This window comes from Equus asinus, chromosome 23, assembly GCF_041296235.1.
Source record: "Equus asinus isolate D_3611 breed Donkey chromosome 23, EquAss-T2T_v2, whole genome shotgun sequence".
In the NCBI taxonomy this organism is placed as follows: Eukaryota; Metazoa; Chordata; class Mammalia; order Perissodactyla; family Equidae; genus Equus; species Equus asinus.
In genome coordinates, this window is record NC_091812.1 from 40624436 (window position 1) to 40649909 (window position 25474).

Here is a 25474-nt window from a genome sequence, read left to right on the forward strand (position 1 = left end):
CAGATGTGGTAGTTCACTAATTATGTTGCCTGGCTTATCTTTTTTCCCCATATCTTTTCCCCTCTTTTTCAGGCTGTTTAATGTTACAGTTTAGGTAGCACTTTGTAGAAAATATATATTATTTAATATTTGTTTTGCAAAAATTATTTGACTCACGCATATAGGGATTGCACTTCTACAGGTAGGCTTGCAAATAGGTTTATGAATGTTCCTTCTATGACCCCAAATGTGTTCATTCCTCGTGAGCTTACTTTTCAAGGAGAGGGGCTTGACTGGAGGCGTGAAGTGTGTTGTTTGTCTTTGGTGACTCCATTTCTTTAGTGACGTCATTTGTGTATGCCAAGAACTGTGCTGATCGCTTTACGAAATCATCACAGGTAATGCAGGCGACAGATAGAAGTAGCTGTGTCCTTGCCCCATTTTTAAACGGAGGACTCTGAGACTGGCTTCCAGCCCTAAGTGCTTTATCTAGTGAATAGTGGGTTTTGCAGCTGGGATTTGAACTCTTACTTGTGTGACTCTTTTCATAGATTTAAAGAGAAAAGGACAGAGTAAAGATGAAGGAAGAGGCAAGAAGAAAGTGCCTATTTTCCTTTTTTTACACCCTCAACTTTCTTTTAATGAGATTTTCTGCAGAACCAAAAGAGGAACATACCTCTTATATTTTGGACAGAACTATGGCATAAGAGAGAAGATTTCCAGAAGAGTAAACAGTGGCTGGATTCTAATATATTTTTTTTTTTTAAGATTTTATTTTTTCCTTCTTCTCCCCAAAGCCCCCCGGTACACAGTTGTATATTCTTCGTTGTGGGTCCTTATAGTTGTGGCATGTGGGACGCTGCCTCAGCGTGGTTTGATGAGCAGTGCCATGTCCACGCGCAGGATTCGAACCAAGGAAACACTGGGCTGCCTGCAGCAGAGCACGCGAACTTAACCACTCGGCCACGGTGCCAGCCCTCCTAATCTTGTGATAATCAATAGAGGTTATGGGGAAGGGGCACCATTGGAGGTGAGAGTGGGAGAAACCACAGGCCCAGCTGTATTTGCTGGGCACTTCAGATCTGTTCTTTAGATATTCCGCTGGGAAATCTACTCCAAGTCTGAAATAAAACCCCACATTTTAGAAAGAATGAGTTTTACCTTGAGGATTTTGTCTCCCTCTAGGGAACAGGTGGCAATTCTTCAGATAGACATCTATTTAGATTCTGCCCCCTTCAGTGAAGCTTTGGAAAAAGTTAGTGTGTCCCTGTCAAATGATGAGTGCTTTTGTCTGTCAAACCTATCAGATAAGAACGGCTGGGATGGGGACCAGGGAGGCGGAATTTGAGCCCAGCTTCTGAAGGCTATAACACGATGCTCCATGGTTTCCAGTATCACAGGCCAACTAATTTTCAGTTTGATTAATTTTCATGCATTTCCTTATGTTATTTGGAATCTATTTTAATCCATTTTAAAAATGATGTCTGTCTTGGATTTCTCTGGGTTGAGAATATTTCGTTGAGATTGTCTTGGCTTCTTGAGATGGAAACTCAATATGAACTAGTTTAGCCAAAAAGGAGAATTTAATTGGCTCATGTAGCTATGCATGGCCAGAACATCTGGAACCTTGGAAGTTGCCAGGTGTGTTGGATCCTGGGCCCCACTTCTCTTTGTGTGTTGCCCTCATTTTTCCCCTGGCTCATGTGTTCCTAGCTGTATCACCAGAAAGGAAAGCTGCCCTGTCTGGGAATGGACCATGGATTTTCCTGGCTTGGGTCCTATGCCAATGTCTTGGATGAGGCACTGAGGCCAAGAGTAGGAAGGTATTATGATTGTCCTGGCTTGGGTCACGGCCTTGCCTCTGTGGTGGTGTGGCAGAGGCATGAGGAGTGCCAGCACCCATTAGAGTTACATGTTTGTGTTTGGGCGAGAAAATTCCCCGTAAGAACGAGAGGGCTGTTACCTGAAATATGCTGCACAAGGGGAATAAAACCCGATGTCTCCCACGGATCTAGAAGGCCCAGAAAAGGCTCAAATAGATGTTCAAGTATTTGCTTAAAATCTTAGGCAGCCTAATTGAATTACCCCACTGGCTCTTCATTCGTTTTCTGTAAGGTTTGAAAAAATGTCCTGTGGGGATATTTCCTTAAGATGCAGTGTGTGTGTGTGTGTGTGTGTGTGTGTATTTTTAGGATATTTAAGTTATTAAAATGTATGCTTGTATAACTTGTTGTAAAAGCATTTCTAGCAATTGATGGGTAACTTTTACCCAAAGTATAGGCAGTTGGCGGAAAGAAATCTATACACTGTACTCGAAACTAAAGAATCTGTAATTTGTAAGTTTTTTCTGACTACTTGAACCAACATTGCTCTCTTTTCTTGTGATTTATATGTTATATATCTAATAGTCAGTTTTACCACTCTAGTATGTTCTGTTCTCTTAGAACTCTGCTTTAATTGATTTGGGTGTTTTGTTTTTTTCTCTTCCACGAGACTTGCATCCTCTTCAAGGCAGCACTCTGGCACCTTTGTGGGGCCAGGCATCACAACAGCCTCACGGGCCTGGTTAGTTGCTGAAGCAGAGTGTATTTATCTGCTAACTCATTTATCATATATATATAAATATATATATATATATATACAGCTTCATGCTTCTTTGAGTCTTTATTGGTCTTTTTATAATACTCTTTGGTTTCTTGTGGGTAAATATTACAAAATTAGCCTATAAAATTATATAGTCATGCATCCTGTGTATGTCTTGAGTAGAATTGGCCTGATGTATAGGAAATTTTAGAAGTAACAAAAAAAACTGTTTGTTAGAAATTTGTAGACACACTACTATATTTTGATTATCTGTGATAATAACAGATTTGATAGCTTGCCTAAGAGAAATCCATAGATGATACACTCCAAATTTAATGTAGTCAATTGCTATGAGGCCATTCCTTCTTCCCTTCTTCCAAATAACTACTTATTTGTGGGGGCTCCAGAAGTAGTTTCTTTATTTGAGGACTCATGCCTAAAGCTCCTGGATTGTTATTTTCTAACATATATTTCTGGGAACTTAGCATCCAGTTGCGTGATCTCTGAAATGATTTTCTTTGTTTTAAAATTTTTTTTCTTTATTTTTTCTGATGAAGATTTGCCCTGAGCTAACATCTGTTGCCAGTCTTCCTCTTTTTTTTTTTTGGTAAGGAAGATTGACCTGAGCTAAGATCCGTTGCCAGTCTTCCTCTTTTTGCTTGAGGCCGATTGTTCCTGAGCCTACGTCTGTGCCAATTTTCCTCTACTTGTGTATATGGGATGTCACTGCAGCGTGGCTTGATGAGTGGTGTGTAGGTCTATGCTGGGATCCAAACCTGTGAAACCGAGCCGCTGAAGCAGAGCGTGTGAACTTAATTTAACCACTATACCACCTGGCCGGCCCGAATGATTTTCCGATTAGAGGGAAAAAAGTGCATTTAATAATCTTCCTTGAAGTGTGGTAAAAAAAAAAAAAAGTGAACATTCTTTAGGAAGGCATTATACATCAAAAAGGACTTGAATTAGGTGGATTGCCTGCCTTGTCTTCAGCTATAAGTTACCTCTCTGCCTACCTAATGAAGAAGATTGACGTTATTTAGTGTTGGCAGGAATGTGACCATTCACTGTTTTTTAAAATTTAAGGCTATGTACCTTTTGTTTGTTTCGCGTGTTGCTTGAGTTACGTCTGGGTAGCTTGGTTGCTTTGTGTAATGTGTGCTTTTGAAGGCCTCTCAGTTCTCAAAGAGGGTTCCAGCTGTAAAGAAGCTGAGTGGGTAGTTTTCCATTGAAGATCAAACTTCAGTCACAGGAAATCTTGAAAATGCGTCAGTACTTTGTGGGAGTTAATTGTGGTGGAACTCTGTAAGCCAATTGTAGTGCAGCCCGTGAAGCCTCTGGATCTTATTTGTGGATGGTGTAATTATCGTTTGAACAAATGATCACTTGGAAAGGATACTGTCCTTAGCAGATTTCTATTATAAGGAAGATTGTTTTTTTTTTTTTGGGAGAATTGGCTTTGGAAGATTTTTGACAGGGACTTCTTAATGGGCATGCTTTTTGTTTATTACCTATTTTTCAAGTTACTATATTTAAGATTCTTCTTGAAATGGCATTTTTTTCTGTTTTATTAATACTTGATCCTATGTTCGGTGATTTTTGTTTTTGTTTGTTTCTTTCTAAATATTTGTTCAGTAAATATTTATTGAGCACTGTCAGGTACTGGGCTAGGCACTGGTGATACCATGGTGAGCCAGACAGGATTGTCTTCACGAAGCTTACTGTCTAGATGTAGAGCTTTGAGCACCTCCGCACCCCCTTATCTTCTAGCAGTAACACAACCCTTGTTCTTAGCAAAGTTTTAGTTGAATCCAAATCTTACGTAGAATCTGAATCTTATTCAGTATACTCGCGCATAAATCAGAAAAAATATTTTCTGTGATGCGTCCCTACTCTGGAAAACACTGGACTAACACAGAAGTTTTCAAACTTTCCATAAATGCACGTTTCTTCCGAAGATCAATATATGAATAAAGGCAAAGCTGACCTGGCTGAAGTGTGTGTGGTGGCACGCTGTCCCTCACCAGCTCCTTCCAGAAACCCTGAGGCCCCGGGGGCCATGGGAAACAGTTTGAAAATCACTTGTTCATCCATCTAGTACTCGAAAAACCACTTTACTACTGTTATCTGTTGAGTATTTTGGAGAGGCCAGTATTAAGAAGTGAAGATTTTGTTTATGTTGTCCATAGTTGATATTAACTAATAATTCATAATATCTTTTTTCTTTCAAGAGGAAAAAAATCCCATTAATACTGTGTAGGACACACTTAAAACTTAAAAAATATTCATTAGATTAGGTAATATGAAATATAGTATTTTTCAAAAATCAAGTTTGTGTAGTTATTGTCTTACTAATTTTTATAATAATGATTTTAGGTAAAAAGTAACATTAATTTTTCTAATTATAAATAAAAATCTCAGGATATTAATTTACATGTGTATGGATACTGAAGTGTATTTGAATCCCAGATTACAAAGAACTTGCTTATATTTACAATGCTTGGTTATTCACTGAAACTCCCTTCTTGTTAGGACTTTTTCTCTCACTGCAGTTTCCTCACTTATCCCTGTCTGCAGATGTGGCTGCTAGAGTTTCTCTTTTTCATCTAAAAGTTCTGTCAGGACATGGGCCACAGATGGCATAAGGGTGGTGCTAAGCTCTGGCCGAATTCTTTTTCTCCGGGGCTTTTTACTTGGTGTCTTGTAAGGCCTCAGCTCAAACACCTCGTCCTCCAGGCCATAGTTATAGACACCCACCTTGTATTTTCAGATCCGATGCTTAAGTGACACCTGCTTACAAACACGTTCACTGTAGTTGTTTGTTGTAGCTTGGGCTGCTCAGGAAAGTCGACTCTGAGGCTCAGATTTGTGTGCAGAGGTGTCTTGGGTGGTGTTCTATAAACAGCACCTGTGGGAGGGAGGAATGCAGGACAGGGCAGAAGGGAAGTTAAACTGCAGTAGAGCCCTGGGCAGCTCTGGAGCTGGCAAGGCCCTTCAGAATTGCCTGAATGGAGGCAAGAGGCCCCCACACCTTTATACTCAGATGGGGACCATTCATTGCATATGGGCCACCATCCCCTCCCTCTCCAGGGGGCATGATCTTGGGGGAGGGAGCATGACGTTGGGTGACTGTGATGTGGGGTGAGGAGCCTCCCTCTGGTGAAGGCAGTGAGGGCGCATCTGGAAGTAGGGGCTGGAAACTTACCTAAGCATCCCCTCCAGTCACACTTTCTGTTTCTCACAGTCATCTGTTTTAAGAACTGAAGATGAAGTAACAATCTTCTGTTTTCCACAGTTAACTAATGAGACTTCATAATTTAAAATATTAATGCTTAAACTTTAATAAATGTGCAAATATTAAAACTCGTCAACATCATCAGTAATGTGAAAATGTAACATAATCACACATATAAAATCTACGGTTGGGGCTGGCCTGGTGGTGCAGCAGTTAAGTTCTTACGTTCTGCTTCGGCAGCCCAGGGTTGGCTGGTTTGGATCCTAGGTGTGGACCTATGCACCACTTGTGAAGCCATGCTGTGGCAGGCATCCCACATATAAAGTAGAGGAAGATGGGCACAGATGTTTGCTCAGGACCGGTCTTCCTCACCAAAAAAAAAGGAGGATTGGCAGCAGATGTTAGCTCAGGGCTAATCTTCCTCAAAAAAAACCCCAACAAACTACAGTTGTTCAGCCTTCTTTTTGACACAATTAGGAGTATACCTTGATTAGAAAGTATATTGTAAATTAACTACTTCAGAAATACTGAGTTTTGTGAAGTATAATATAGGTACTTCACTTTTTGATTCATGAAGTTTTTCGTAACAAGAACCAAAGACAAACTTGAGTAGTGGTGTAATGGCTTTGTTCTTTATATCTGCATTTTATTTAAACTGCCATTGTCTTTTGCTTGGTACATACCGTAAGTTTAGTTTGAAAAGCTAGTGATTCTTTTTTTTTTCAGTTGTGCGTTTTAATAGTGGGTAAAGGTAAGAAAGACAGCTATGAGAAGTCTTCTGTATGAATATTGAGACTTTGGTCTGTTAGCAGGCAGACAACTTTTCCTTCCAAAAGTTGGATCACCCTCCAGTGATAGCAGTGGTCATTGTAAAGGGTGGGTTTGTCCTTGGGGAGGAATGGGCTTGTTAGCCCCTGTCACTTCCTTCCGGTTGGCGTCTTCGTGGTGATTGATTAGGAAGCAGAGGTGCAGGTGGGGCTGGAGAGTGGCTCCTGGGCTGTGGAGTCAGATAGGTGCAGCGTTGGGTGCCAGCTCTGTTATCCTTCTTGCTCAAGCAAGCTAATCCCCACAAGCCTTGGTTTCCTCATGGGTGAACGGCGGCCTTAGTAGTAGAACTTGCATTACAGGATCTTGGCACAAGGTCTGGCGTGTTACAAATGCTCTGTAAGTGGTAGCTGTCATGAGCTATAATCATATTTATTGGTCAGCTGTTCTTTTCATTGAGCTTTCAACTGTTTAGTAACTGTAGAGAGCAGGTCAGGCGCGCAAGCTTATGCCAGTAAAAGAGGGGAGGGTCAGCTTAGAGTTGCTGTCTGTCAGAAAACTGTCCTAGGGGATTTGAGCTTGACTTTTCAGAGGAAGTGACTGTGAGCAAAACAGCAAGAAGCAAAAGAAGAAATATAAGCAAAGGAGGAAAGGGCTGCTTCACACACAGACCTGGCTAGAGGAAGGGAGTAAACGGAGCCCTGGTTTGGGACTGACCTGCCTGAGCAGGTATGGACCTGGAAGGCTCTCCCCTCTATGACCTGGGCTTGGTAAGACTGCTCAAATGTCCCAGGGTGGGTGGAAGCTGGACCAGGGGGAGGCGCCAGCAGGACCTGTTAGTGACAGAAGACCCATGCAGCCACTAACATCCGACAGCACAGTGACAGAGGTATAGGCAGTGGGGAAGCTGAGAACATTTGTTTCTGAGCCCATTGTATCAGCCCCAGAGTTCCCAAAAGAAATTAGGGAGACTTTGAGGGAGTGAGTTGAGAAATAGGAGTTACCCTTTGAGAAGTGCTGGTAAACACTTCTAATGGACTAATGGACTGAGCATATCTTGCCAAGAGAAAGGCAGTTCATAGAGAAAACCTGAATCAGAGAAATGGATCTAATATGTTCTGAAAAATACAGCTTTACCTACTGACAATTTGAAATGTCAGTCTGATATTATTCAGTTAAAGATAGTGTTTATATTATAACCACCAGGACGTCATCATTTTAGGTCAATTCTTTGAGTAAACAACCCAAAGATGTGCTTAGAGGGATTATTCTGTTTCCCTTGGCCTTCAAATTAGATCTTTTTTTTAATCTCATAAAAGACTCTGATTTTAAATAAAACATCACCCTGTAAATATCTAAATTAGCATGTTCATAGTTCATTAGTGATTCATAGTTTCTTAATGTTAGCAGAACTGGTGGCAGTATTTATTATATCTGAAACAAAAACACTGTCCTAAAGGTTAAGTGAACAATTAATAATTTAAACAAACCAGTATGTACTTGAGGGTATACAATGGAAGGCATCTTCTTTGGTGGTTTTTAAAGGATACAAATAAGTGTGAGACGCGTTTATATCCTCAACGAGTTAGGAACTAGCTGCATAACTGAGCAGTGGTGGCACATGATGGAGTGCCTGGTGTGAACCAGGCACTGATATACAGGGTAGGTTAAAAAGGATAATTCATGTGAAAATTTCTGGGTTGTGGTAGGCATTCTCTCCCTCACAGAACTCTGTGCCTATCCAGGCAAAAGTGATTTATGCACACCAAACAGCAGCTAGCTGTGGAAAGTAGTAGATGATAAATGCTATATGAAAAATAGAACAGAAAGGCTCTGGGAGGAGGAAAAGCGGTGAGGTGAGGTTGCTGAGCTTTATATGGTCAAAGAAAGCTTTAAAGAGGAGGCGGAAGCTGGGAAGGGCTTGGGAGGTTGGGATTTGAAGTGGAATGGAGGGGGCTGTTTGAGGTGAGGAGTCAGGTCAAAGCCCATGTGAATGAGAGAGTAATTCATAGTCCAGCCTGTTGAGAGTGGACCATGGATATTTAAGGCCGGGGCTCAATTGTGGGAAGCTTGACAGCCAGGCAGGAAGGAACAAAGGTTTTCATGCTACGATAGTGAAATGAGGACTATTGCTGGCAGGGAGGTGCAGGCAGAGTTCAGTTGTGATGGTTGTCTAGCTGGGGGGCAGATCAGGGTTGAAACTGAGGTGATGTGAGGTTTTGAGGCTGTAGAGTGGGTGGAACCTGTGACTGGCAGTGGGAGCAGAGAGGGTCAGAAATAAAGAAGAGGTGACTCTAATAGTTCCCGTTTGGAAGGCTAGGGGAAAGTAGAGCTGTGAACTGAAATAGGAATGCTAGGAGAGAGAACCAGCTGAAAGGGGGAAATAGGATCTTGTATATCTTGAGACTTTTGAAGTGATGGGATACTTTCACAGAAACGTCTAGGAGGTGGTCAGGGTCATGCAACTAGGACTTCTCTGACTGAGGTCACTAATTGTCTGTAACAAACCACTCTACATACCGGCCCTCCAGCTCGCCTCTACTTAGTCACCAGTTCTTCCTGCTAGATAGACTTGAAGCAGGAAAGGAAAGCGATGCGATCTGATTGGGCTACCTGGACCGGAGAGGGCAAGGCTTGAGGCAGGGTGACTAGTAATGTGTGTGACAGAGAGTGATGGCCCGGACTAAGGTGGTGGCAATGGGGATAGAGAAACGTAGGCAGGTTCACGAGACCTCTCTTGAACAAGTAAAAGGTAGAACACATAAAACTTGGGGACTGTTCAGTAAGGGGAGCGCGGCTGCAGACAGCTCCCACACTTCTGGGCGGTGGGTTGGGTGGGGCACTCTGGAGGAGAAGCAGGTCTGTCGGGAAGATGACGGAGGACAGATTGGACAATTATGTCCTAGGGCTGCCAGATGGGTTTGTTTCATAGCTGGGTGGTTTTAGAGGTTTGGAGCTCAAGAGACGTGTGGAGTGGAGAATACGGTTCAGCAGCGTATGGAGGATCTTGAAGCCTAAGTAAAGATGGTTCCCTCAGGGAAAAATGTGGCAGCACTGAAACATGGAGCCCTGGGGACCGGCAGGCAGCCAGAAGGTAGATTTGGCAAGAGCAGAAGGTAGGAAACCTTCTGGAAATGAGTTGGGTCATGAAACCTAAGAGAAATGAGTGTTTCACAGAACTAGTTGAAAATTCCAGACAGGACAAAGTAGATAAAGGTTAAAAGATGTGGCAACCTTTGTCCAAAAGTTATGTTGAGAATGATGGAAACAGGATCCAGGTTGCGCCGGACTCCAGGGTGAATGGGAGTAAAAGATGTGGCAAGCTCTGGGAGCAGTGTGTGGAAAGGGAAGAAGAGAAAGCGGCTGGATCTAGCAGGATGAGGACTCAGAAAAGGTTTTCTTTTTTTTTTTTTTAAAGCAGAAGAGATAATCATGACTAAAAATACTGATGGGAAAGGGTCAGATGAGTGGGCAGACAGGCAGTATTTTTATGCTGTTGTTTAAAAAGAATAGTTGAGAACTGCTTAATGTTTTCCATGAAGTTGTAGTGTGTCAAGCAGAAATTAACGAAACCTTTGATGTTAGCAGAGCAGCAGGACCTCACTTAAAAGCATACTAGTGATTCAGGTTTTTTTAAAGGGCCTTTTCCCCTATGATTTGCCCTCTTTGAGGGCATTCTGTTTCAGCTGTAGTCTGAGAGTGGCTTATACTGATTTTTTAAATTGTTTAGATGAAAAATATTAACATTCTTATGAAGTTGGAACCTTTTACTGGTTGACTTGTATTTATTACTCTTTTTTTCCTTTTTATAAAGGAATTAGATGATTTTTTGTGTGCTGGCTGCTACATTCATAGGAGCTAAATTTTTAGGGCAGTTATATTGGGAAATTATTTTTCCCCTGCCATTTAAGTGGAAATCAAGCACCCTAGCCCTGCCCATCTCCCTTGAGCACACTTTGTCCTTCACAGCCCATGGACGTTCTGTGTATTATAGCCCTGGGTAAGATCCAGGGGGAATGAAGAGAAGGCAAGGCAAAATGGGGAGACCATGCTAAAAATGTACGGTCCTGGGAGATAAAGCTTAAGTCCTGGGAGAGAGGAAGTTTTGATTGAAATTGACATTTGAACAGATCAGGAAGTTGAGGCTGGCAGCAGTCGATCCTGAGTATGCCAGGCTGACCCTATAGTCAGGAAATGAGGTATTGGCTTATATCAATACTTACCCCTTCTTCCCATTTCCCACTTTTGTGATTTTTTCCTTCTTCCTGTATCCTTCCTCTCCTCCACATCTTTCATCCTGGAGGAGCAAGGAACTTGAGTCATCATTTGAGTGTAACAAAAGTCAGCAAGCCCTTCCTGAGCATATGCCCAGCCGATGTTTTGTTCCTAGGGAGCTTGAGAGGAGATCAGAGGCAGAAAGGTAAAAAAATTAAATTCTGAGTGCCACGGTGGAGGCCTGTATTCTGTGTAGTTGATATAGTAGAAGAGGGAGTGGAGAGCTCTCCCTGGGGGTGACTCAGGCGGAGCTTGGAAAAAAGAGCGGGTGTTTTTGTTGACTGCACAGGGCTGGTAAGAGCATATGAAGCCAGAAAGAGGGAATGGAAAAGAGTGCAGGTGTGAAATCACAAGGGCACTAGAAGGAGCTTCAAGTGGTTTGGTAAAGCCAGAGAGCAGGATTTGACTGGGGCAGTGGCCAGTAGATAAAACTGAAGACGTGTAAGATTGTAGCAGGTCTGTGTGCTCTGCACAGGAGTTGGCTTCTATCTTTCAGCTCACAGCCGGCCACTGAAGGCCCAGGGCTTTGTCACGAGCAGCTGCGCAGTAGTTTGCGCAGAGATGACTTTAGCACACCATGGAGAGTAGTTTGGAAGGATACAACAGAAGGTGGGGAGCTTGTCATGGTCAGTTACACCTTAGTGATCTGAAGGGCAAGCTGCATCAAGGGGACACACTCAGTGCCTTGTAGTTATGTGTCCAATTTAAAGAATTTATGTTACATGTATAATGTCTGGAGAAAGTCTTTCTGCTGATTAGCCCCCAGAGAGGTTTCACTAGAACCCTTTAAGAAGAGAGCTTTACTAAGCGTTGGCTATGTGATTTTGTCATAGAGTTGTTGTGAGGACTAATTGAAAGACTATGTCAAAGATATTCTTTATTCTTTTATTTTCATTTATGTATATATTTATGTTTATGTATACTTTATGTTTTCTGTAAACAGATGGTTGAACTTCAGATTAATGAGCTTTAATTTTGATGCCAATTTTTCAGAAAAGTGAGTCTGGATACATAATTCCATCCACATCCAACCCGTTGCATTCAAGCATATGCTTCTTAGATGTGTGCATGCCTGTGCGTGTGTGTATGTATGTTATGGGGGAGGTGACCCTCTTGTCTGGGGCATAGATATATGTGCTTTTCCATTTCTGAGTATATTTGGTGATATGAACTAGGCATTAAAAACTGGTAAGAAATAGCCAGTGTATAAATATACATTGGGTGATTGTCATTTAGTTATGCTAAAATTTTATCTTCCCAATTCAGTTGGAATAATTTCATTAATGATGCCTTAAGGAACAGGATATATGGATGAATTTTCTTTGAGAGAATTGCCTAGTTACATTGGATCCAATTAAATTTTGCATATGTTGTTAGTGGCATTAAATGCAACCAAGTGTGGTGTTAGGTAAAATTAGAAAAGTTATTTTAGTAAAAAGTAACTTGTACTTACTATATTGAGCTCATAAACATAGCAAATAAGTCTTAAGAATAACATATAATTTTTACTTAAAACATGATCATTTACTCTTATTTTTAATATCCTTAAATTTACTCATTAAAATTGCCTATAAAATTTAGTCTTTGTGTGGTCTATTGTGAGATTATTTTTTAAAATTTGTTAGTAAGTTCATAGCAAATAAGTTGAAGTATTTCACTTTTGAAAACACCAGGAACTAGAAATGAGTATTTCTGTTCTTCAAGGATGAAATTATTTTTTCTGTAATCAAGATTTTAAAAGTCACATAATCATGAACTTTTTTTATGGCTGGTAATTTTTAATTTAAAATCTATTTGAAAATTACAATGCTCTTAGAAAGGTTTGGCGGAAATATAAATGTTGTTATAGTAAGTTTGTATTCTATCCTTCTTGTCAATAAACACATTTAAAAAGGTTAAAAAACACCCCCCAAAACCCCAGCTTCTCTTAAGAACAAAAAGCATACAAGCAAAAATATTCCTGGATTGCTGGGGTGCTGGGTGATGGGAGAGAGGTTCTAGTCTCCCTGCCGTGGCTAGTTGCTCCCTTGTCCAAGCAGTTTACTGGCCCTGGGCCTTTGTTCCATAATCTGTAAAACATGATTGGGACGGTGAGCTGGGGTATTGATACAGGTAATTTATAAGTTTAGTTTTCTTCTGTCCAGTGTCCAAGGCATCCGATACTGTGATTGGTTTTCTAATCTCTAGTCAGTTCATCTAAGTGGAGTATGGCTTTAAGTTATTTTTATATGACATTATTTAGTAATAGATGTCCTTAGGATACTAGCTGGACTATTATAAACCTAAAATTTTTATTTATTTTTGAAATTTTAGGTATGCTATACCCCCGGAGCATGGAAAGCGACTTGAAAGACTAGCTCAAGGTAAACTTGCTTTCTGTGTTTCTCATCTAGATAAGTTCTTTGTTTTTGAATTATTTTTATAATGTAGATGGTTACTCTGTTAATATTTTTCTTTTCAAGTGGTTGGCTTTTAAATTTTTGTCTAATTGAACAATTTAAAGTTTTTTTTGACGTTAATGTGTGAATATTTTTCCCTGTTGCATAATCTTCATGATTATTTTAGTTAGCTGCTTGGTATTTTAGCAAGTGATTGTGCTTAACCTATTTTTGTTATTTCCAGATTTTTTGCTCTTTTATATAATGCATTTAACATCATTGTGCCAATAATATTTTTCCTTGTTTTAAGTTGCATACTTGAGATAAATTCCAAAGACGACTAATGCTGCAGCTCTGGGTGCTGATGTTTTATGAGTACTTTTCATGTGGTTGTGTCATTTTACTAAAGGGTTGTGTTAACTCTCCTTCTGACTCCCGGGTCTTGTTTTGTCCCCTGGGCCTGGGAGTGCCCTTATGGAAGTATGAAGGTGAATGTTCCCAGGTAACTGGATAAGCATGAGATTGTATGCTTTCTTAGACTGGCAAAATTAAACATACTTTACTGGGATTTTTAATTTTAATTTTTTATGACTTCGTCCATATTCTTAAGGGCCAGATTGAAGAATTCTTCTGGAAGCTTTGTTGATGGTTTCACACTGTACTCAGTTCTGTCTGCAGAGAGTGCCTTCCTCTTTTCTTCTCTGCCTTAAAGATGTGCCAGGCAGCCTTGCCCTCATTTACTTCACAGCGGAGGAGACTCAGATTCACCCCCTGCCAATCTCATCTTCTGTTTTGCTAGCTACCCTTACCAAGGAAGAAGTAGGCTTGTAGTGGCTTATTTCCAGAGGAAAGTGGAGTTCCATTTGAGTGACAACTGAAGATAAGGCATTTTGCCTTTATCCAGGAGTGAATCCTCAGCCAGCATTGCCCTTTTGGTCAGTTGCTGATCTAAGTTTCATTGGTATGTTAAGTTCGCCTTCTGGTAGGAAGGGAATTTTGTCCCTGCATTATGTATACTTCCATTTAATAATGAAATGGGGACACTGAGTAACCCCATTCTTTGACTTGACAGTTCTGAACAGAAATTGTTAATGACATGTAAAAGTTGCTTTCCCCCAAATTATAAAAGAGTATTAGAAGGAACAGTTATAGGATCACATTTGTAAGAAGCATTATTATAATTATGGCAGGCTGATAACCATAAAGCCTTAGTGTTTTTATAATGTAATACATTATAGTAATATTAGCAATGTAATTGTAATCTTGAACTTTGTTAGGGACTATTTTCATGAATATTAAGGTGGATGAATCCTGGTTCTGGATAATAGATTAGAGCACAGCTTAGAAAATGATTATCATAATCCTTAAATACACAGGCAGTGGACTTTGTGCTAAATCTATATGCTGAACTAGCCTCTTCTCTATAATAATTATTCCACCATCTTTTATTCTATTTTCTCCCCACCGGAGAACTTTTAAAATGGAGCTGCACGCTAAGATTTCTGCTATAAGCTGTCTGTAAACACTTTGACGTAAACAGGCTGAAAATGACATCGCAGGAAGATGGGTGCCATTTGTTTAATTAGTAAGAGGTTAATAATCTTGAAGGATGAAGGAGAACTTTAAACTCAATTGCATGTTTGTTCAAAACTGTTTTGCAGCATTATTTTGAGAGATTTCACAAGGAAAAGACCCTATAAGACAGTGGAGGATTCCCATCCGTTGACCAGGTGCCAGCCAAATTAATTGAATTCTGCTAATAATTAAAACGATAAAATAATGCAGTAAACGTGATGGAGCATCGTAGGATGTCTAGGTCAAGGAGGCACTTGATACATAAAATGAAAAGCAGCCTCGGATATTTTCCATTATCTTGTCTGCACATCATAATTATCATACTTGCCTTTTATGCATGAATGCTTTCATCTTTGGTTTCTATTGAAATCTTGATTGACTATGGCACCTACAAATATTTTATCTGAAAGACGTTAGGCCTGCATCTAATAAAGTCAGGAGTTTGATTTTGCCCTTCAGCTGCTTTCTCATTTATACAGATTTTTTTTCAATATTATGTAGACATAAATGTAATAAAAAATCTCAAGTGAATTGTTGCAGGTTTTATACTTGTTACGTTTGCGTATAATGCCATTGCATTCTTTCTAATTTTTGGTTTGATACAATTGAATGGGAAGTATAAAGGAGAATAGAAGTATAATGTTAAGTCATGAATAACAGTTTTGAACATTTTCGGTTTTTAGAATGTCTAAATCTCATCTATTTTAGAAATAAGACAATATCTTTGCTGTTCTATTAAGTTAAGCAAAATATGGATAAAAGTAAACTGCGAATGGCAAAAAAATTTCTGTGGACTGTCTTCTATGGGTCTCTTATTGTGAATGAAAAGCTAGTATTTAAAAATAATTGGAGATAATTTACTCTGGTCAAAATTTTGGTTTTGTGAGTTAGGACTTCGTGCAGCTGATTTTAGAAGTGTGAATGTTCAGCAAGAATCTTGTTTCAAATGACAGTATGATAGAAGTGAATAAATTGCTTCTTTTAGATCCTTATATTTACTTGTAACAAGTGTTTTACTTTTGACTTATTAAAAAAGCAACATTCAGCAAAAAGGAACAGAAGAATCATTATTATGAGGGATTAATTTAGTTCATGTTTTTTTAAATGGTTATTTTTCGTGTGGGTGTGTTTGTGGTTTTTCTTTTTCTTTAAATGACTAGTAATGTTGAGTTGAAGCCTGGGGAGCAGAGAGTCTCAGCCTGATTTGCAGGGATTCCTGCCCCAGGAGGCGAACAAGGGTCTGTGGGTGGGATGCAGGCAGTCTGTGGACTCTGAAATTATATTTGAAGTTGGGCATGTATGTGGATTTCTGGGAAGCCATCATCAAATCCCTTAAGAAGGTTTGGTCCAAAAGAGATTATGAACCGTTGCTGTCAAGAGACTAGAAGAGTAGCAATAAATAACAAGTCATTTTCATTTTATGAACAGATTCTAAATTGACCTGTCTCATACCTCTGTCTTAGAAGGTAGGAAAATGTACTTTTATCAGCTCTCAAAATGATAAATACATTATTCCCTTAAGCATTCATTTAGCTGATGGTCTGAAAATATCATATTAAAATTCCTGGTTTTGAAAGGCTAATAAATAAAATACCCCTGATTATAAATAATCAATTTTAAGGGGCCCCCTAAGCCATAAAAAAGGGAGAAGTGCAGTGATGATGTTTTCTGTCTTCATGCCTAACTCATGCCTTAGGCATGGCGATCAATGTGTGGTGTGTCAGGGTATGTTTATTTTCATCTTACTATCAGCCAAGTTGGATTAAGGATGGTGAACAATCCCTAAACCTTATTTCCTCATACTTTGATGCCACATATCGTTGTCCATGTTTATGTTTTTGAACATTTAGTATCTGGCCGTATTCCTACTAGGATTTTAGACATTGGACAAAATCCATAACATACGCCAAGCTAGCGTAATTCGAATGTGAGGTGAAAAACTATTCTGAGAAGTGACAGCAGAGGACGAGGAGGAAGGATTCAGGAAGGAAATGCCAGCTAGCAGGGAGGAATTCTTACGGAGGGAAATGAAGAGTTCTTGGATTTTGTGGGGTGCAAGCTGAGCCAGAAAAGTCCTGGTTAGCTTGGCTGTGACCTGTCTAAGCCCACAGTGTTTGGTCTGAGGAGTCCTGGGTGACCTGTGCATGTGTGGCCCATGTGTTATGCCAAAGGAGGGGAAGAGGGAACTCAAATAAAGGGTCTTAGGAATGCTGTAAAAAACCGTGTGTAATGACCCATATACCTGTTAAATTGGGTGAAAATTTTAACTCATTAAGTGTTCTGTGAACCAGCTTGAAATGGAAAGAACTTGTCCCTTACACAGTGCACTGTGTTCAGGAGATAAATATAAGAGAGTTGTTTAGGAGAGCCACCATCCTTCTCGATTCCAGGATCAGTGTGAATTTCTCCTGGCACTCCTCCCAGACAGCTCCACGGAGCTGTCTCTCTACCAGTAGAGATATTGATAGATTATGGGATACTTAGAGCAGAGTGAAGCCTGCAATGGGATAATTTTCTATCCAACCCTAAGTAAGTACTTACTCCACGAAGAGTAGGAAGCAGAGAGACCAACTGTAGCTTAAACCTCTAATGTTGACCTCTTAAGGAGGAATGGAGATAAAAAATCACCAGGTTTCTCCCCACATAATGTAGCTCATTGGTTCTTTTCCTGAATAAGCTTTTTAAGAAATTCCATGTAGGGGCCGACCCCGTGGCCAAGTGGTTAAGTTCGCATGCTCTGCTTTGGCAGCCCAGGGTTTTGCTGGATTGGATCCTCGGTGCTGACATAACACCGCTCATCAGGCCATGCTGAGGCGGCATCCCACATAGCACAACCAGAAGGACCTGCAACTAGAATATGCAACTATGTACTGGGGGGCTTTGGGGAGAAGAAGAAGAAGAAGTAAAAAAGATTGGCAACAGATGTTAGTTCAGGTGCCAATCTTTAAAAAAAAAAAAAAGAGAAGAGCAAGAAGCCGCTAGGGAATATTTTTTAAAAATAAAAAATAAAAGAAATTTCATGTATAAGTCAAATACATCTAAAAGCATTTCCCACAGAAGCCATCCTTCCATATCCTTTTTCTGTGTTCTTTTCCTTACAATTTGTTTCTATGGCTGCTATATTTTTTCAGCCTCATTTCAGTCATATGAATATTGCAAAAGCCTTATAAAAACTGTATCAAAGCATCCCTGGTTAAATTTCAGTTATATGCAAATGAAATTGTCTTTATCAAAATCTGTTGCTAGAGTGGAAATACATTCTACATGTCTGATTTCTCCACCTTTCCTCCTTCCTTTCTTCCCTTTCTTCCTTTCTTTCCTCTCTTCCTTTCTTTCCTAAGTGGTTAATAACTAATTTCAGCTTCTCTAATCTAGTGATTGTATACCCATGGAAACTGTTACTCAACTTTGATTTTCAAATCTTTTTCCATGGCTGAAACTTTTGGTGATTTAATAGCAATAGCATGTGTTCGTGTTTGAATCATATGACATTGGAATTTAAAAAGAATTCCTTAGTTAGTAATAGCTGTTATATTAGAAAATGTAAACCAGTTGACAGTTTGGAGAAATTTTCATCCAAAGGAAAGAACACATTATTTTTAGAGCATATCCGCTCTATTTCTAAAACAATTTAAAAATACGTATTGACTCTTAGGGGTCAGGTTTATTGAGGTAAAATGCACTTGTACTGTAAAATTCACCACTTTTAAATTCAGTGAGTTTTGGCAACTGTATTCAGGGCTGCAACCACCACCATTATGAAGATATGGAACATTTCCAGTACCTCAAGAAAGTTATCTCCTGCCCTTTTGCAGTTAATCCCTCCCCCGAGTCACTGGCAACCACTAATCTGATTTCTGTCCTATAGTTTTACCTTTTCTTTCTTTCTTTCTTCTTCTTCTTTTCTTTTTTTGGTGAGGAAGATTGGCTCTCAGCTAACATCTGTGCCAGTCTTCCTCTAATTTGTATGTGGGGCACTGCCACAGCATGGCTTGATGAGTGATCTGCATCTGGGATCCAACCCCATGAACCCGTGAACCCCAGGCCACCGAAGCAGAGCATGCAAACTTAACCACTACACCACCAGCCTGGCCCCAGTTTTATCTTTTCTAGAGTGTCATTAAAGTGGGATTATACAATATGTTGACTTTGTGTCTCATTACTGTCATTTAGAATAGTGCTTCTCACATATGTTACAGTGAATTCAGGACATCCTTTGGATGCTTACAGCGCCTGGTCCTTGAGAAGGCTTATGGGAATCTACACTTCTCATTGCTGTAGAACTCCCAGCAGTACTTTGGCAGTCTTAGCAAAGGTTATTGTGGGATGCTTTTAGGGTTTCAGGACCCTCTTGGCATCTCTGGAGTACATACTCCTCATCATTGGTAGTCTTTCATCCCTCTAACATATTGTTTGGATTGGAAGAATGGTTCCGAAGACCATCTTTGCTTGTTTGCCACTGTATAATATCTTAACAAAGAAAAATAAAAAGACAATTGAATCAATATACTCAAATCTAAGTTGTGCTTGACTGTTAGAACTCTTGTTGGGGAGAGAAGTTAGTTACTTTTGACCAGAACTGCTTGTTTTGGATCATAAGGCCCATGGGAATGAGATGATTTTAAGGCTCCGTAACCATTGACCTTTTACGGCAACTTCCCAGTTGGCTCTCTAGGTCTCCTGGGCCTGTGATCCAGCTTCTCAGCTAGCATACTGCAGAGGTGGTAGAATAGGAAGATTCTTCGAACTGACGTGATGACTAGAGTCAATCGGGTGGAAATGAGTAATAGGGGTATTAATAATGGCTACTATTCATTGAGTGTTGTTATGTGTCAAATATACCAGTAGGTTTTCTTTTTAATTGAGTTGAAATTCACATAACATAAAATAAACCACTAACCATTTCAAAGTGTATAATTCAGTGGCATTTAGTATATTCACATTGTGCAACCATCACCCCAGTCCAGTTTCAAGACCTTTTCATCACCCCAAAAGGAAACCCTGTATCTATTAATCAGTTATTGTCCCTCCCCTTCTGCCCCTCCCCAGACCCTGGAAACTACTAGTTTGCTTTCTGTCTATGTATTTACTGTTTTGGATGTTTCATATACATGGAATCAAAAGGTCAACCAGACCTTTTGTGTCTGGTTTCTTTCACTTAGCGTGTTTTCCGTGTTATAGCATGTATCAATACTTCATTCTTTTTTATGGCTGATGAATGTTTCATTGTATGGGTATACCACATTCTGTTCATCCATTTATCAGTTGATGGATAGCTAGGTGGTTTCCACCTCTTGACTATGGCTAAGTTTTTTGTGAATTATCTCATTGGTTTCACATAAGAATCCAGTGAGGAGAGCCACTATGGAAAACAGTATAGAGATTCCTTAAAAAAACAGAACTACCATATGATCCAGCAATTCCATTTCTGGGTATATATCTGAAGGAAGTGAAATCACTATCTTGAAGAAATATCTGCACCCCTTTGTTCACTGCAGCAGTATTTACAATAGCCAAATCATGGAAACAACCTAAATGTCCACCGACGGATGACTGGATAACGCAAGTGTGTTATATGCACACTAGACTGTTACTCAGCCATGAGAAAGAACAAAATCCTGCCATTTGCAACAACATAGATTAACCTTGAGGGCCTTATGTTAAGTAAAATGAGTCAGATAGAGAAAAACAAATACTGTATGATCTCACTTAAATGTGGAGTCTAAAAAAACCTGAACTTACAGAGAACACATTGATGGTTGCTAGAGATGGAGGGTGCGAGAAATGGGTGAAGGTGGCCAAAAGGCACAAACTTCCAGTTATGAGATGAGTAAGTCTGGGGGTGTACTGTACAGCGTGGTGACTATAGTTAATACTGTATCATGTATTTGAAAGTTGCTAAGAGAGTAGATCTTGAAAGTTTCTTGTCACACAGAAAAAGCATTTGTAACTATGTGCAGTGATGGATGTGTTAACTAATGTGGTAGTCATTTCTCAGTGTATACATAAATCAAATCATTATGCTGTGTACCTTAAACTTAGGCAATGTTATACCTCAATAAAGCAGAGAGAAAAAGAGAACCCAATGAGGAAGGCAGTAACAGCATTCTGATTGTACAGGTAGGGGAATTCAGGAGCTGAGAGGTTATGGGACTAGGCAAAGCTATGTGAGTGTCGGAGTCTTGTTTGGAATCCGTGTCTCTGCAAAGCTGAACTGCAAGTTCTTAACAACTGTTATTCTCTTTTGTTATGCTGGCCATGTGGTCAAGGTGAGGCTGGCTTCAAATAATCCCAAGAATTAGGTCTTTGGTCTAAAACTTAGCTCTGCTATTTACTACCAAGGAAAAGCTGTGTTTGTTGGGAGCTATTTTTGTTATTTTTGCTACAAGTGACCCCAAAGTTGTTTTTTTGTTTATTATGAAAGACACCAACATTTCTCTAGCTGGCATAGTTTGGAGTCTTTTAAAATATTATCATTTTTTATCTAGATAGTATTCTGGTTATATTGGCTTGCTTATATTTGAATAAAATACTTTTCTTAGACTGTGGAGTAAGAGTATGAACCATGCTTTCCTGCAGGCATTTTGAGCTAAAATTCATTTTGAGACACAACGTTTTGTGTATAATTTGTGCTGTTTATGAGGTGTTTTCCAGGTTGGTGTAAAATATAATTCTGATAGCCCGTTGTAAATATAAATTCTGAGCCAATGTGAACTTCTTAATATACTGCAAATTACCTTCCTTCAGTGGTTTTCCAATTTAAATTAACTTATGACCAGTCACCACGTTGTTCAGGTCCTGATTACAAATCCATATCAAAAGAAAATTAGACTCCTCTTTCTTCATTGATTTTAATTTAAAACTTAATTCATTGAGTGCTTCACAAAGTTACAGATTTGAAAAGTTTGATAGATCTGCTTAGATTGTATTATTAAAATGTTTCTGTGGGTTGTGTGTTTGGGGCCCACTGTGTTGTGCTTCTCTCTCTGTGGTGTAGGACTCAGGACATCTTATTGTGTACATGTGGCCATTGCATCAGTGTGCTTCTTTCTCTCTGTTTGCTAAAGTCTGCATTCTTTCCTAGGGTTGCTTATTTGGCCTAATGTTTTATTTCCAATGTATTATGAATATTAAACTACAAACAGAGGGCTGCACCAGATGACCATATGGGCAAAATTATTCCCTTTATTCCCATTGGAATTGCAGAGAATGAAGGTATTTCTGATGTTTCCATTGGCAGGTTCTTTTTCATATTTCCGTCTATTTTTCTTTTTAAAAATCCAGGTGCAGAGGCTTAAGCAGAAGGTACTACTTTTTGCAGGTGGTTCCTTATATCCTAATAACTTTCCTGGCTGTTTGATTTGTTTCCTTCTGATGATCTGTGGCCTCACGTGTTCCATGGTAGCATCAATAAAGGCTTGTTTACTTTAAAGATATTCCTGTGAAACACTTCTAACTATGAGGTTAAAATGGTTCATGGTTAGTTAATGAGTGTTGGTAATTCTGTCATCAGATCGGTCACATTCTTGAGTTATTTGCGTGTAGTGAGACACGGAGTTAGAGAAGCAACATTCCCAGTGGCTTTTTCTTCATTTTGTCAGTGGAGCAGCTAACCAGTGACTGTGCTTGCTCCTGCTTGACTCGGGCGTGAGTCAGGCGCGTCAGGCATGTTTTCCTGGTGGGTTGTTTTCCTTTTGGGTTCTCTTTCCGTGATTCTCCTGTCATTTCCGTGTTTCTCTTCTTGCTTTCCCGCTCTCTTCAGCGTGGTAGTTTTCCCCTCTGAGGGAGGAAGATGAGGATCAGGGCATCGGGCATATTCATTTTCCTCTAGCTCATGTGACCGAGTCCATGAGAATCCGCCTCAGACAGAACTGCAGGATTGAAGTCAGTGATGGAGAAAACAGCTGTGTTTTGTGCATTATATACTGTTGAACGAAAGGGTTGCCGCTTGTTTAGCTTTCTCCTTTAAAGCCCTCCTCACCACACAGGCTGGTGAGGCAGGTTTCCAAGCATTTGACTGACGCTGGCTGGGAATTTGGTTTAGGAAATTACTAGCGGTTAGGCTGTTTAAAATTGATCATAAAGGAACAAAGAAGGGTGGGAAACTGCTATATGTCTACTGTATGTCAGGCACTGGGACAGTTGCTTCTGGAACGATCACTTCCAGGAGTCTAAAATGAGAGATTCCTCTATTAAAATGCTTATTTGCCTCTCCTAACCTCCCTTAATATTTTGCCCATTTATCAGATATTAATTAGGCAGATTGAATTCAAATTTATTACAAATTGAAATTTGTGAGACTTAGTAATTTTATATGTTATGAAAACAGCTCTTAGTAGATCTTTTTGTAAAAAAGGTCAACCTTTGGTGATATAAATATGTATCCCTTAATTTTTAAGAATTCTGACTCTAATTTTTGGTAGCAGGGTTTTTGGTCTTTATTTGCATAAAACTGTCATTCTATAAGAATACTGGAACATAGAAAATGTCCCTGCTTCCTAAAGCAATCTTTAGATATTTAGTTGCTATAGATAAAATCTACATATTCAATGCAATCCCTATCAAAGTTCCAATGACGTTTTCTCACAGAAATAGAACAAAGAATCCTAAAATTTATATGGAACAACAAAAGACTCCAGAATAGCCAAAGGGATCCTGAGAAAAAAAACCAGAACTGGAGGTATCACACTCCCTGATTTTAAAATATGCTACAAAGCTATAGTAATCAAAACAGCATGGTACTGGCAGAAAAACAGACACACAGATCAATGGAACAGAATTGAGAGCCAGAAATAAACCCACACATCTCTGGACAGCTAATTTTTGATAAGGGAGCCAAGAACACAACAATGGAGAAAGGAGAGTCTCTTCAATAAATGGTGTTGGTAAAATTGGACAGCCACATGCAAAAGAATGAAAGTAGACCATTATCTTACACCATGCACAAAAATTAACCCAAATTGGATTAAAGACTTGAACGTAAGACCTGAAACCACAAAACTTCTAGAAGAAAACATAGGCAGTACCCTTTTTGACTTTGGTCTTAGCAGCATCTTTTCAAGTACTGTGTCTGACCAGGCAAGGGAAACAATAGAAAAAATAAACAAATAGGACTACGTCAAACTAAAAAGCTTCTGCACAGCAAAGGAAACCATCAACAAAGTGAAATGACAGCCTAACAATTGAGAGAAGATATTTGCAAACCGTATATCTGATAAGGGGTTAATATTGAAAATATATAAAGAACTCATACATCTCAACAACAAAAAAACTAACAATCCAATTAAAATATGTGCAAAAATCTGAACATTTTTCCAAAGAAGATGTGCAGATGGCCAATAGGCACATGAAAAGATGTTCAGTAGTTCTAATTATTAGGGAAATGAAGTCAAAACTATGATGAGGACCGGCCCGGTGGCACAGCGGTTAAGTTCGCACGTTCCCCTTCAGCTGCCTGGGGTTCGCCGATTTGGATCCTGGGTGCAGACATGGCACCGCTTGGCAAGCCATGCTGTGGTAGACGTCCCACATATAAAGTAGAGGAAGATGGGCACAGATGTTAGCTCAGGGCCAGTCTTCCTCAGCAAAAAGAGGAGGATTGGCAGCAGAGGTTAGCTCAGGGCTAATCTTCCTCAAAAAAAACAAAAAACAAAAAACACTGTGATGAGATATCACCTCATGCCAGTCAGAATGGCTGTAATTAACAAAACAAAAGATAACAATTTCTTATTTTTTTAGGATGTGTTAGGATGTGGAGAAAAGGGAGCCCTCATACACTGCTGGTGAGAGTGCAAACTGATGCAGCCATTATGAAAAACAGTATGGAGATTCCTCAAAAAATTAAGAATAGAACTACCATTTGATCCAGCTATTCCACTGCTGGGTATTTATCCAAAGAACTTGAAAACACGAATATGTATCTGCACCCCCTACATTTATTTCAGCATTGTTCACAATAGCCAAGACTTGGAAGCAACCTAGATGCCTGTCAAGGGAAGAAAGGATGAAGAAGATGTGGTATATGTACACAGTGGAATACTACTCAGCCATTAAAAAAGAGATAAAATCTTGCCATTTGCAACAACATGGTTGGACCTTGAGGGTATTATGCTAAGGGAAATAAGTCAGAGGGAGAAAGTCAAATGAAAGTCAAATATCATGTGATCTCATTCATAAATGGAAGTTAAAACAACAGGAAACAAACACATAGAGAGATTGGATTGGTGGTTACACCAATTAGGTACATGTGTATGGTGATGGATGGTAATTAGTGTTTGGATGGTGAACATGATGTAATCACACAGAAATCGCAATATAATGATGTACACCTGAAATTTATGTAATGTTAGAAGCCAATGTTACCTCAATTAAAAAAAAAAGTTTATTAAAACTCAAAAAAAAAAAAAGAAAAAGGAATACTGGAACATAAGCTTAAAAAAAAACTGTCTGAAAATTTATCTTAATTGACACAATACTGCTTATATTTATTGTTTCCATGTAGGTTTCTTCCCAAGCAGTTCACAAGGCTGTGATGCATTTCTTCGCCACAAGATGACGCTGATATCTCCCTCAGTATTAAAGAAGTATGGTATTCCCTTTGACAAGGTATGTTAGTATTACTATTTAACAAATTCCTTTTTGTGTGTAGCATATGTATCTAAGACAAAGTTAACATAAGCTAACATAT

General features: G+C 39.4%; 1 protein-coding gene across 2 annotated transcripts in view; it reads left to right on the forward strand.

Moving 5' to 3' along the window:
• Positions 1-25474, forward strand: part of KDM4C (lysine demethylase 4C) — a 389700-nt gene that overhangs the window by 97129 nt on the left and 267097 nt on the right. For both annotated transcript variants that reach the window (XM_070496076.1, XM_070496077.1), the window contains 2 exons: positions 13148-13197; positions 25289-25392. In XM_070496076.1, coding sequence (XP_070352177.1) covers positions 13148-13197; positions 25289-25392 — 154 coding nt within the window. The remainder of the gene's footprint in view (positions 1-13147; positions 13198-25288; positions 25393-25474) is intronic.